General features: G+C 40.0%; 1 protein-coding gene across 1 annotated transcript; it reads right to left on the minus strand.

Annotated features, from left to right (window-relative positions):
• Nucleotides 1–9,452: 9,452 nt before the first annotated feature.
• On the minus strand, nucleotides 9,453–12,889 carry LOC110494489 (fez family zinc finger protein 2-like). The gene is made up of 5 exons (XM_021569601.3): nucleotides 12,692–12,889; nucleotides 11,585–12,426; nucleotides 11,145–11,279; nucleotides 10,894–11,026; nucleotides 9,453–10,156 (listed from the first exon to the last, which is right to left on the minus strand). Exons 2-5 carry the CDS (start codon nucleotides 12,368–12,370, stop codon nucleotides 9,894–9,896), a joined length of 1,317 nt encoding a protein of 438 aa, XP_021425276.3. The 5' UTR covers nucleotides 12,371–12,426; nucleotides 12,692–12,889; the 3' UTR covers nucleotides 9,453–9,893.
• Nucleotides 12,890–13,280: the final 391 nt, after the last annotated feature.

Below are 13,280 nucleotides of genomic sequence, written 5' to 3' on the forward strand. Positions count from 1 at the left end.
TTCAGAAAGTTTTCACAACCCTGGACTTTTTCCACATTTTGTGTTAGCCTGAATTTAAAATGGATTCAATTTTTGTGTCGCTGGCTTATAAACCATACCCCATATCAAAGTGAAATTATTTTATGAGAAATGTTTACAATTTAATAAAAAATACATCTGAAATGCCTTGAGTCAATAAGTATTCACCCACTTTGTTATGGCAAGCCTAAATAAGTTCAGGAGTAAAAATGTACTTAACAAGTCACATAAGTTGCATGGACTTGTGTGCAATAATTGTGTTTAATATGATTTTTGAATGTACCTCATCTCTGTACCCTCAAACATGAAATTATGTGGAAGGTCCTCAGTCGAGCAGTGAATTTCAATCACAGATTCAACTAAGGGAGGTTTTCCAATGCATCGCAAAGAAGGGCACCTGTTGGCAGATGGGTACAAAAAAAGCAGACATTGAATATCCCTTTGAGCATGGTGAAGTTATTAATTACACTGTGGATGGTGTATCAATACACCCAGCCGCTTCAAGGAATTCGGCATCCTTCCTAACTCAGTTGCCAGAGAGGAAGGAAACTGCTCAGGGATTTCACCATGAGGACAATTTAAAGCAGTAACAGAATTTAATGGCTATGATAGGAGAAAACTGAGGATGGATCAACAACATTGTAGTTACTCAATACTAACCGAAACCGAAATTGCAGAGTTATTAACAAAAGGAAGCCTGTACAGAATAAAAGTGTTCCAAAACATGCACCCTGTTTGCAATAAGGCACAAAGGTAAAAAAATATGACAAAGAAATTAACTTGTCCTGAATACAAAGCATTATGTTTGGGGCAAATCGAACACATCACTGAGTACCACTCTTCATATTTTAAAGCATGGTGGTGGCTGCATCGTGTTATGGTTATGCTTGTCATCAGCAAGGACTAAGGGGAGTTTTTTTGTGATAAAAAAAACAGAATAGAGCTAAGCACAGGCAACATCCTAGCACAAAACCTGGTTATCTGCTTTCCAACAGGCACTGGGAGACAAATCCTCCTTTCAGCAGGACAATAACCTAAAATTCAAGGCCAAATATACATCTGGAGTTACCAAGATGACAGTGAATGTTCTTGAGTGGCCTAGATATGTTTTAGACTTAAATCGGCATGAAAATCTATGGCAAGACTTGAAAATGGCTGTCAATTAATGATCAACAACCAAATTAACAGAGTTTATAATAATGTGCAAATATTGTACAATCCCGGTGTGCAAAGATCCTTAGAGACTTACCCAGAAAGACCTACATCTGTAATCGCTGCTTAAAGTGATTCTAATGTGTATTCACTCAGGGGTGTGAATACTTGTGTAAATTATATATATTTATGTATTTCATTTTAAATAATTTTGCCAAAATTTCCAAAATCATGTTTTCACTTAGTCATTGTGGGGTCTTGTGAATTCTGGCTGTAACACAACAAAATGTAGACTAAGTCAAGGGGTATGAATACTTTCTGAAGGCACTGTATGTTGTGCATTAGGGGGAAACATGCAGGTATATTAGCCTAAGCCATTGAGCTGTTCTCTGGAATGTGTCTAAACCGTTACATAGTTATTGAAGAGTCCTCTTTATATTTGAGATACAATGTGATTGTGCCGTCTTTATTTAACAAAGCCTCCAGAAGGACCTTCTGTGTCTGCGATAATTGCTTTTTTTAATTGTCCCTTTATTCAAGGTTAGCCTGAGGTCAGCCAGTTACCATATGTTCATAATACTCCATAGAAATGTGTGTAAAATGAGCCATTCATTTCTGGAGGTCCAGAATTAGGATTGCATAAACTCTGCTGTGTTTCTCAAGACATGTTATTTATTTTTTATTTTTTTTGGGGGGGGTCTGTTTGTTAGGTAGTTGGTATCACCGATCAGAAAGCATTATTGCTTGTAAAGTTAGAATGTCTGTGTTTTCTAGGGTTATTTTACCATTATACAGTAAACCATATTCAGGGACAGTGTTAAGGAGCTGCTGTGTGGATAATGAGAAGGTACATGGGACAAAATGTGAAGGTGGACGTCTGTCTCACTGTTAAACGGGATGCAAAAACGCAGCGAGTCTTTCCACCTGCTTTCTGACTGTCAAACCAGCACAAACCACCCCTCTGCCCTCCCTCAACCTCCCTTGTTCTTCCTTCTCTCATTCCCTCTCTGTGGCAGAGATGGCATCCCTGATCCAGCCTAATTGCGATGATCAAACCTGCACTGGGTTGACGCGGAGTGGCGGCTTGACAAACGCAATCATCCGGATGGCCTGCGTTGAAGTGGCCATGGTTGGCAGCTGCCCTGGCTCCTCAGATGGGACCCGATCCTGCCCCCGAGGTCAGGCAGGCACCAGTCGCCATGGAGGGGGGCTAATGGGGGATGGTGGTTGTGGGAGGGGTGGATGTAGGTGAAGGTTTGAGGAGGGGCAACGAGGGTGAGTGAGGGCAGGGGGACAGGCAGCGAATTATCTAAAAGGATTTTGAAGAGCACGATCTGGAGCCCTTCCAAATGACTAGATTCACATTATGTATTCTAATGGTGAAAGCCCTGAGGTGGATTAGCTACGGACACCACAGTCCCTTCACGCCCCCGGTTGGCAGACCAGGCCCTTGTTACCAGGGCCTGCCAGCCAGTCCCAGCCGTGACAACCCTCCCTGAGTCCCCTGGCCCCCATTACCCCACAGACACCTGGGTTAAAGCCAACCTCTCAAATTCAGCTACAGGATTAGCAGCAGACAGAGGAGGCTAGGAGGTGACCCTCTCCATCTCTAATAGCATATGCATTTAAAACCGTATGATTACATGATTTGGGGCGTCTATTGAGAGCATGCTGAGAGCCTCCTGAGAAGCACAATAACTGGTTAGCTGTCGACTTCAATTGATTGGATAATGGATGATTGCATGTTGTATTTTATTGAATAATGTGCTGCAAGTGTAGTGAGTGCTGCACAACAAAACTACAATTTTGGCATAATTTTGTTTTATTTTTCTATTATTTTAGAACATTTTGTTATTATGTGATAGAAGTGAAGACAAACATCACATTTTTTAAAGTACACTTTATTTTTAAATTGACCTACAGTATTTAAAAATAAACCAATGTTAAAATGCTTTTTCTTGAAATAACATGGGGCTCCATGCTGTACAATGTACTCCCATAGTATTCCTTTGATCATGTCATGTCAGCTCTGGCTAAGTGCATGTCCTGCCAGCCAGGCCTGTGCCTACTGTATCGGCTAAGAGAGGAGTTGACTGTGTTGTTCATGTTGTGGTGGATTAAAGACAAGTCTACATGTGGCACACTAAAAGGAAGTAACACTGGCCTTAAGGGAGCGCCACACTGTTTGGTATTGACTGGCCAAGCTTAAGTATAGTGTTTCCTCCTAAATGGACCCGAGGTTTTTTGTGTCAACATAATCATATACCTCACTGCATTTCACTGGTTCTCTGTACTCCTTACAAAGAAAGCTTTCGGGCACATACTTTTTCAATTGTAGTGCACTTAAACACAAATGTCTTTCATATACTGGAGCTTGTCTGGGATTTTTTTATTATTCTTACACTATTTCTGCTGAACTGCTGGGAACTCCTGCAGTGTTTTTTTTATCCTTTTCAAATGCATACTTACATTGTGCTTAATGTTTTCAGCTCTTTTTCCACCAGCCTACTGGTGAGGTAAGTGAAGTTATAACATATAGTTGTATTTGAGTTGAGGGTTTGTCTCTTAGTTTGTGAGAGAGTGGATTTTGTTGTTTTTTTCCTTTTCAATATTGATACTGTGGAGGAAGAATGCATTCACAGTATGTTCTGAACAACACTTTGGACATACAGAATATGTATTTTTATCACATACAGTTGAAGTCGGAAGTTTACATACACTTAGGTTGGAGTCACTAAAACTTGTTTTTCAACCACTCCACAAATTTCTTGTTAAATAACTATAGTTTTGGCAAGTCAGTCATCTACTTTGTGCATGACACAAGTAATTTTTCCAACAATTGTTTACAGACAGATTATTTCACTAATAATTCACTGTATCACAATTTCAGTGGGTCGGAAGTTTACATACACTATGTTGACTGTGCCTTTAAACAGCTTGGAAAATTCCAGAAAATGATGTCATGGCTTTAAAAGCTTCTGATAGGCTAATTGACATAATTTGAGTCAATTGTAGGTGTACCTGTGGATGTATTTCAAGGCCTACCTTCAAACTCAGTGCCTCTTTGCTTGACATCATGTTAAAATGAAAAGAAATCAGCCAAGACCTCAGGAAATAAATTGTAGACCTCCACAAGTCTGGTTCATCCTTGGGAGCAATTTCTAAATGCATGAAGGTACCACGTTGATCTGTACAAACAATAGTACGCAAGTATAAACACCATGGGACCACGCAGCCGTCATACAGCTGAGGAAGGAGACGCATTCTGTCTCCTAGAAATGAACGTACTTTGGTGCGAAAAGTGCAAATCCATCCCAGAACAACAGCAAAGGACCTTGTGAAGATGCTGGAGGAAACAGGTACAAAAGTATCTATATCCACAGTAAAACTAATCCTATATCACCCTAACCTGAAAGATCACTCAGCAAGGAAGAAGCCACTGCTCCAAAACCGCAATAAAAAACCAGACTACGGTTTACAGCTGCACATGGGGACAAAGATCGTACTTTTTGCACTTTTTTATCCTCTGAACTGTTTGGCCAGAATGACCATCATTATGCTTGGAGGAAAAAGGGAGAGGCTTGCAAGCCGAGGAACACCATCCCAACCGTGATGCATGGGGGTTGCAGCATCATGTTGTGGGGGTGCTTTGCTGCAGGAGGGACTGGTGCGCTTCACAAAATAGATGGCGTCATGAGGAAGGAAAATTATGTGGATATATTGAAGCAACATCTCAAGACATCAGTTAAATCTGGGTCGCAAATGGGTCTTCCAAATGGACAATGACCCCAAGCATACTACCAGAGTTGTGGCAAAATGGCTTAAGGACAACAAAGTCAAGGTATTGGAGTGGCCATCACAAAGCCCTGACCTCAATCGCATAGAAACTTTGTGGCCAGAACTGAAAAAGCATGTGCGAGCGAGGAGGCCAAACATGACTCAGTTACACCAGCTCTGTCAGGAGGAATGGGCCAAAATTCACCCAACTTATTTTGGGAAGCTTGTGGAAGGCTACCCGAATCGTTTGACCCAAGTTAAACAATTTAAAAGCAATGCTACCAAATACTAATTGAGTGTATGTAAACTTCTGACCCACTGGGAATGTGAATAAATAAATAAAAGCTGAAATAAATAATTCTCTCTACTATTATTCTGACAGTGGTAATGGCAATCCTAACGAACCTAAAACAGGGATTTTTTTACTAGGATTAAATGTCAGGAATTGTGAAAAACTGAGTTTAAATGTATTTGGCTAAGGTATATGTAAACTTCCGACTTCAACTGTATCTTCTATCTTATGAAAAACAATTACATTTTAATTGCTGGGATCAATCTCTATTGTGTTAATGGAAGTCACATAAAGTGAATTAGTTATACCGGTGTTCAGTCCTTCCATCTTCTTACCAGTGCCTACCAACTGGTGAGACTGCTCATCCTAATTTGACAACTTGTAGGATCTCATTATAAGGGGCCTTATTTGCGTGAATGGACGCTGTGGTTCTGAAGTAGTACGTCATTAGCACTTCTGGGTAAGCACAGCAGTAGTGGACATTTCTCAGCAGGGCCAGACCAGGTCAAAGGGATTAGCACCGGACATCCCAGAATTAGTGATCCTGACCAACAATGAAAGACTGATTTAATTCCACAAAAATAGAGCTCAGTCTTGGCAGGGTGTGATGGAGAACAATACTCATGCATTTGTCACTTATTTATCTAGTTATAGAAATGTGTTGATATTCAGTTGTATTCTTGCCTTTTATTTCTGTATTGTTTATCTATGTAATTGTTTTTGACAGTGGCCAACATTAGTTGCTGTCAGTCCAGTGAGAGGCTGAGGCTGGAAATGTGGAGCAGATTGTTTAGGGTTCTCTAATCCTCCCAGAGACAGAGGTGAAATGAGTGGGCAAGGGGACAGAGGGTCTCCTTCAGCTCCTTGGCCCAGGGCTCTGAGGGCAGGCAAACGGACTGGTCCTGGGCAGAGGTCAATCTAAGGAGACTGACAGACAGTGATGTGATTCCAGTAGGGCAGAGCCGGCACATGGCTCCTACAAGCCCAGCACCCACAGGCCTCTAAGCCACAAAGTACATTCTACCACCCGTGTCCTTAACGAGCCAAGAAGGATCCAAGAAAAGAAGTGTGCGTGTGCGTACATTTACATTGTGTAAATGTATGGAAGGATTTTAATTAGATTTGGTGGGGAAAGTGTTAACTAGTTTTGTCAAGGAATTTGTATCACTTGAATATCACAGTCCTGTCATCATGTTATGTTGTGTATTTATTTTCCTTTTTTTTATTGTATTTGATTTACTTGTATTTAACGTAATTATTGTGTAGGCCTACACAATGCACACACCAATTTGCTGGTGTGATATGCTAAGCTAATGCACCCCAAAAATATATTTTGAAAATCCAAGATCCTAACGAGGTGTTTGAAACCAAATGTGGATTTACATTTAGTTTATTATTATTATTATTTATTTTTTTACAATAGAATGTCTTATAATATTCAATGACTTTCGTGGTGTCATGTATACAAACACACATGTATGTTACAATCCTACCATTTTCCAGAGTCGAGTACCCACTGCATATTTTGAACAGCTATAACAATATTATTGCTGACTGCCCTTTTGGACATTATTAAGAAGTTTCCAGAACACCATGTAGTTGGCTGGCTGATTCCATCTTTTCAACACCATTCTCCAGGAAGAGATCCAAGGACTTCGCCCGATGCTCATTAACTTCCCTCATGGCATTTTAGAATGCGCCTAGTGGGCTCTTTGTGTCAAGAGCCAATGCTTCTTCTAACTAGGGGCGCAACCAGCCTGTGCTCTCCTCCAGCAGCGAAAGAAATTGCTTTCCAAAATGTTGGTAAGGGTTGGTTTAATTAGAATTTCATTTGGGCTAAACGGGGGAAACTGATGTAGTTAACATTTGGTGGACTTAATTGGTCCTTTTCTCTCCTCTCAGCCCTTAAAAACAGCTGAAGCTACTCCTGTTAATCTCCCAATCAATTGAAATGGCCAAACAAAAGTCTTGCTCTTCTTTTCTTCCTGTCTCCGCCGAGCCTTTTGTGACTTGTAAATGCATCAATTTTGGGTGATCCTGGTCGTGTAGATGTTCTCAATTGTTGACAGTTGATTAATGCGCTCTTGTGTTGGTAATCTCTCTCGCTGTTTTACATGTGCACGCAGTAATGAGCTCCGTTGTCAATTAACGTGTTTCTAGAAACGAAGCTGGTTGCTCTGATGCGTGAGAGGTATGTGCAGAGAAAAGGGCAACGCTGCTGCCTTTAGGTTGTTTACTCCAGTCCCCTGCACTCTTTTCTCCGGCTTTGGACAAGACGGACACTCTTGTGCATAGCCCTGACGCGTTTCTACACACAAACATTTATTTTGAGAAACTCGCACCATTCGCATTTTCCCATCTATAGACTATTCCCTAACAAAGATGGATGAATGGATACTGAAATTCAATGTAGGCTGAGTTGTAAAGATTGTTTATACAAAACAAAACAAACCTGTTGTTATAAGACGTAAAAACAAGTAACATTGGCAACACTGTAGTGATTATTCGGCCCATCAACCCAATATGATTGTAGGTGTGGACATGTTCCAGATTGTCCGTGCGAGGGGATACCAATTTGATAGCGTTGCCTATTGTTTAATTGGGCATAAATGACCCCGTGATATTCTAGCTGTTATGTTTGTGTTGGAATTTGATTATGATATTTTTCTGCATATGCTAACCCCCTACCCGCAACTAATTGACTGTGGTCAATTAAACTGTATTATTTGATGAAACTTTGGAATGTTTGTATAGAAAAATTGCTTATAGTCTATCCTACGTAGGCTAATTAAAATATGAGAATAATTAGGCCTAACGAAAGTACATTTGAGAATATTTGTTATTCTTCTGATAGAACAATTAATGCATACACTTAATAACATTTATGACGCAATGTGAAGTGCCTTGCTTGGATTTCTATTGAAAACTCCGTAGCCTAAACTGGAATTACGCACAATCTGTGTCTGGCACTACACATGAGTGTTCAAATTACGCACAATGTTCAACGCCTACAAATACGGGTAGAGTGTGACATATTTAAATATTATTCCCAGAGCCTATATGTTGAACAATAATGTGAGCCTTTAGGACTATATAAAAGTATTGGTCGATATGACAACAGCAAAATATAATTTAAACTGACAATATAACAATGATTTTTTTTTTTTTAAACACACACTAGTTGGTATATTCTGGTCTTTGAAGGAGCTTTTATGTGAACTAGCAGGACCAGGGTGGACAAGAGGTGAACAGACCATTCAACTGGTTATATTAGCCTTCTAACCGGTCCCTGGGCATGGTGCATAATTATTACACGTTCTAATTGGTAGACCGAGATTTGTGAGCACGCGCCCGTCTCTCGTCAGAATTTCTGTTAGCCGCAAGGATAATATTGTTCCAGGAGCCGTGTGCAGAATACGTTATCCTTTATTAAAGTTGGACAGAGGTGGAAGATATGGCCCAAGTGCTCTATTATTCATATTCTGATGAACACGTATATGCGCGGAAGCCTACCATCGACGGCGTTTAGCTGATTAATGTAATTCGCATTCAAGAGTCCATGTTATATCTGATCATTTGTGCCATTACACGGAAGTCAAGTGTAGCATCATCAGACTTGTCTCTTTGTCTGGCAAAAAGTGCTTAAACTGAATTTATAGCTACCAATTTAAAGTGGAGGTGTATAATGCTACACAGGCCTACTTCTCCCAACCAAGTAACAGGAGCCATGTATTATTGGCGTATAAACCCAGACTAGCCCACACACTGGTGCTAGTAAAACAGCTGCTTGATAATCTTTTTTTTGTGAAAAAGCAAACATCTGGATATTTGAGAGGATGAAATGGCCTATAGGCTTATCAGACCGATCACTGTCTTCGCAACTGTTTTTTTGGCATAGGCTACATTTAACTTGATTTGAAAGAAGGCTGAAATATCCGTTCTGATATGTTATAGGCCTTTTCAAATCATTGACTAACCTACTCCTATATACATTTAGAGTAGGCATATTTTTCTCAAAAACCTAAACGTTTTCGATACCATTTTATGTACGATACACTTTTTATTTCCTATTAATAAATGGCAACTTTTGAAATTGTTAAACATTAAATTTTATGCATAAGTTATGTTGATGTATAAAACGTTTTTATCCACATATAGGTTACAATTTAGTTGTATGTAGCCTACATTGTAATGTATACAAATGCGCCCAAGGTAAAACACTTAAATAACATTTTATTTTCATTATTTACAATTCGATTTTCACAAGTTATGCAATAGAAGAAAAACAACACGTCCTCCTGAATTTCCCCATGGGTTGAGCAAATAGTAATTTTCTTCTTAAATGTTTATAACATTAATTCATTCACGGTCAGATTTACTGCACTGCTGCAACAAAGCAAAATTCCCATCCTCATTATTGTAATTTAAAAATCGAATAAAACCTAAAAAAAACTACTTTGCTTTTCATCAGGCTATCAAGTCGTCCCAATGTTTATTTTTATGCTTTATAGGTTCCCTTCTTTTAACAATTGTATTTGATGTTTTCATCACTCACTGAAAACTGGAGAAACAAATGCATTGAGACATTTGCGCTGGCGAGGCTTAATAATGTCAATTTAAGTGTGAGGGAGACTGTCCAAATCCAATGGAAAACTCAGCTTTCGGGTCCCCTGGAAGAATCGGTCGCCACAGATATAGGCCTACATGAGTTATTGTCGTGCAATTTCCTTATGTGTTTTTTCAGGTCAAAGTTTCTGCAGAAGCCTTTCCCGCAGGTTCCACACGTGAAGGGCTTTTTGTCGTTGTGCGTGTGCATGTGAAAGGTTAGGTTGTAGACCTGATGGAAGGCCTTGTTACAGATGGAACACTTGTACTGTTTCTCTCCGCTGTGCGTCAATTTGTGGTTCTTGTAATTTCCTGAAATTGGGAAATGCAATTAATAAAAATTAACATCGCGAATAAAATGAACAGCATACACGAAAGGGAACACATTTAGCTCCTTTTTTTCTCCTCAAGGTCAACAGTTCACAATTAAGTTACTCTTCACAAAGGCGCTCCATTCTACAGCCTTCATTAATCAGCGATTTGCATGTCGAAGTCAAGAAGTTGTCAAACTTTGTCACAATCAAACGCAACAGCAACTGAAAACGGTTGGATTATAAACCAGAGAAAGGTCTGTCTCTTGACCCATGTCGAATTTAAGAGTCTTGTGTGGAGAGTTAGTTAGTGTAAAGTGACATGTCCGATTTAAATTGACGCTTCAACATCATCAGAGGGCAGCACTGGATATCAATAATACCAATAATATGGACATGCCTCTAAATATTGGGAATTGTGTGCCTTTGCCTTTACCTTTGGATGTAATCTAGTCTACATTATCATTATGTTATAACTGGGATATATCATTACCACCATCATATAGCCTAGTTATTGTTATAAAAGCATTATTTTTTTTATTAATATTTGTCTGGGAATTTATAATGCAGGCTGAAAATAATATGATCTGGATTATTTTATTATGATTCTCTGGTGTTATATTAATCTCAAAACATATGGTCTAGGCTAAAACCTATAATGCTGGTTTTTGTAAATATAGCCTACATTAGAGGACATATCCTGAATATCTTGACCAAGGTTTAAATAGTGATAATTACCTTTCTGATGAAATCCTTTCCCACAGAATTCGCAGACGAAAGGTTTGTACCCGGCATGGATCCGTATGTGAGTGTTCAGCGTCGAACTTCTGTTGAACGCCTTGCCACACTGGTTGCATTTATGAGGCTTTTCCTGATAAAGAAATACAAAATATCTCAATTATTATTATTTGTAAGCAATCCTCGAGGGAGTTTATAATATAGGCATATATAACTAATCTAGTTGTTATCGAGTGAAATACATGTTTCACCTGTGTGTGGATGATTTTGTGTCTGCATAACGTGCTGGCCTGACGGAATCCTTTCCCGCACACTTTACACACGAACGGCCTCGCGCCTGTGTGCACTGGCATGTGTCGTGTCAAATTATAATGGGCATTGAACACCTGCAGAAGAAAACAAACAAGCTCGTTTTCAGTTTTATTGTATTTAATTTGTGAGATGTTTTGATAATGAGAAAAAGACATGTCAGCTTCAATTTAATGTCCAAGTAAATAGGGTATGCCTATTCTAATCTACTGCACAAAACATTTACAATAACTGATACTGCGTTATTGTCTATAGGCCTACATGTTTTTTTACATTAAATGTAAGTGATTTGCATAGCAAATAATAAACAAACAAAACGAACAATAACAATTGCATCGTTATTATTTTTTTGCCATTCGTTATACTGAATGAAATGCTTTACCTTTCCACACACTTCGCAGGTGAAGTTTTTGGGTTTCCCGTCCGTGGAGCTGTTGTGCTTGCTATGCGCTTTCACTCCATTTTTCTCCGAGCTCAGGCTATGGTTCTCCTTCACTATCTGGTCGAGCTGGCCAGGGAGATGCTCCTTGTGTGGGTACTGAGGTGTCGGAAACTTTTCGGTGGAAGCGCATGCGAGTTTGGCGTTCTCCAGCAGTAGCAGTTTCTGGTGCGCACTGAGAGAAGCTTGGGCTTGTGAGTTGGCCATGGCAGAGGAAAACAAGTGTCCGCTTAGCAGCTCAGACTGGTGATAAGCAGAGTCCAGGTAGTTGAAATAATAAAGAGAGCCGTTGGTGGGCATCGCCACTGCCTGGTGGATGACTTGGGGTTTTATCACCCTCCCCGGTAATAAAGAGTGCTTCAACCCCGAGTCAATTTTGCCACACATCCCACAGTTGGCTTTGCACATCGCCGCAGAAGTGCATAGTGTTCCTCTGAAATTAGCTTTCCAAAATTCGGAGTAATTCATCAGCGCCTTGGCTTGTAAGTCGTAGCTAAAAGGTTGTAGGGGGATCATGCACGGTATAGGTGAGCAGAGACCCAGCATCTTCATTCCCTCTGAAGTCTCCACTACTCGCCGCTCATCCAAACGGACTTTTGGTTCAGAGGTCTTGGACATGATCCGTTCAATGGAGAAGGCCAGCGCCTTTGGTGCGGCGGACACTCCGTTTCTACCGCCATCGAGTCGTGGGACAGACATTGCCGTTCCCAAAGGGAGAGAACTTGACATTTTGTGTACCGAACTTGGTGTGAGCAGCAGCCGACCAGCCGTCCTGTCCTCGCCTCCTGAATTCCAGAAAAGACCGGACGCACATCAGTTTAATAGGCACCTTGGTATTACAATCTCACACATTTGCATTCAAATGGGCATCCCTTGAACAATAGCGTCCAGGGGTACCAGATTAATGCTCATTAGTACACACAAAATGAACAGAACATTACAGAGCTCGTTAAGGAAAAGAAAAGGGCAAAAAGCAGTGAGTTCATTCCTATTCAGCACCTCTGAGAATCTGATAGCAAATTTAGCGTCTGAGTCAATGTTGAAGTTTACCTTTTTGTAAAGCGACGACAGATGTATTCGGAGATAGCAGCGTGACTGCTCTGTCACATTTTGGAAGCGGACGTCTTCATCAGCGCGAGATCACTGTCTCTTGCATTTAGCTACATCACATGGACTAGCTCATATCAAGGGTGACAAGGAAACGCCATCACCAGCCCTGCCCCTTCTCCCGCCGCCCACTTATATACTGCCATGGGGTGGTATACATGACAGTTATTACAGATTATTATTTATGTCTCCATCCTCAAATTCTCTGCTTATACCACCAGCCATTCTCTAATCGAATAACTATGCTTTAGTCTATTCCTTTAAAAGATGAGGGCCATTTGATCATGTTAATTTGAACAATGTGTTTGTTATTATTTGTAGGCTGCATGTTATTATTATTATTATTATTATTATTATTATGCTATTGTTATTGTTAGTATAATTTGTTTGTTGCTGATTGTTGTTGACAACAGTACTGGTTTTAGTAAAAAGGACTAGCATTTGCATTGTATTCGGTTTATTTCAGGCTACCATGTTTTGAATTGGAATATCTGTAAATATTAGGCTAAGTATTGAATAAGATCATATAACA

The sequence above is a fragment of the Oncorhynchus mykiss genome, chromosome 17, assembly GCF_057628025.1.
Source record: "Oncorhynchus mykiss isolate SJ-2025 chromosome 17, ASM5762802v1, whole genome shotgun sequence".
Taxonomy (NCBI): domain Eukaryota; kingdom Metazoa; phylum Chordata; class Actinopteri; order Salmoniformes; family Salmonidae; genus Oncorhynchus; species Oncorhynchus mykiss.

What these genes read in the sequence shown, in the direction of transcription:
- LOC110494489 (XM_021569601.3), bottom strand. Translation starts at nt 12,370, where the DNA reads ATGTCAAGTTCTCTCCCTTTGGGAACGGCAATGTCTGTCCCACGACTC. An exon ending in CCTGCGAAGTGTGTGGAAAG is followed by an intron (nt 11,280 to 11,584) that starts GTAAAGCATTTC and finishes TTTCTTCTGCAG; the next exon opens with GTGTTCAATGCCCATTATAA. An exon ending in GAAAGGATTTCATCAGAAAG is followed by an intron (nt 10,157 to 10,893) that starts GTAATTATCACT and finishes TCCCAATTTCAG; the next exon opens with GAAATTACAAGAACCACAAA.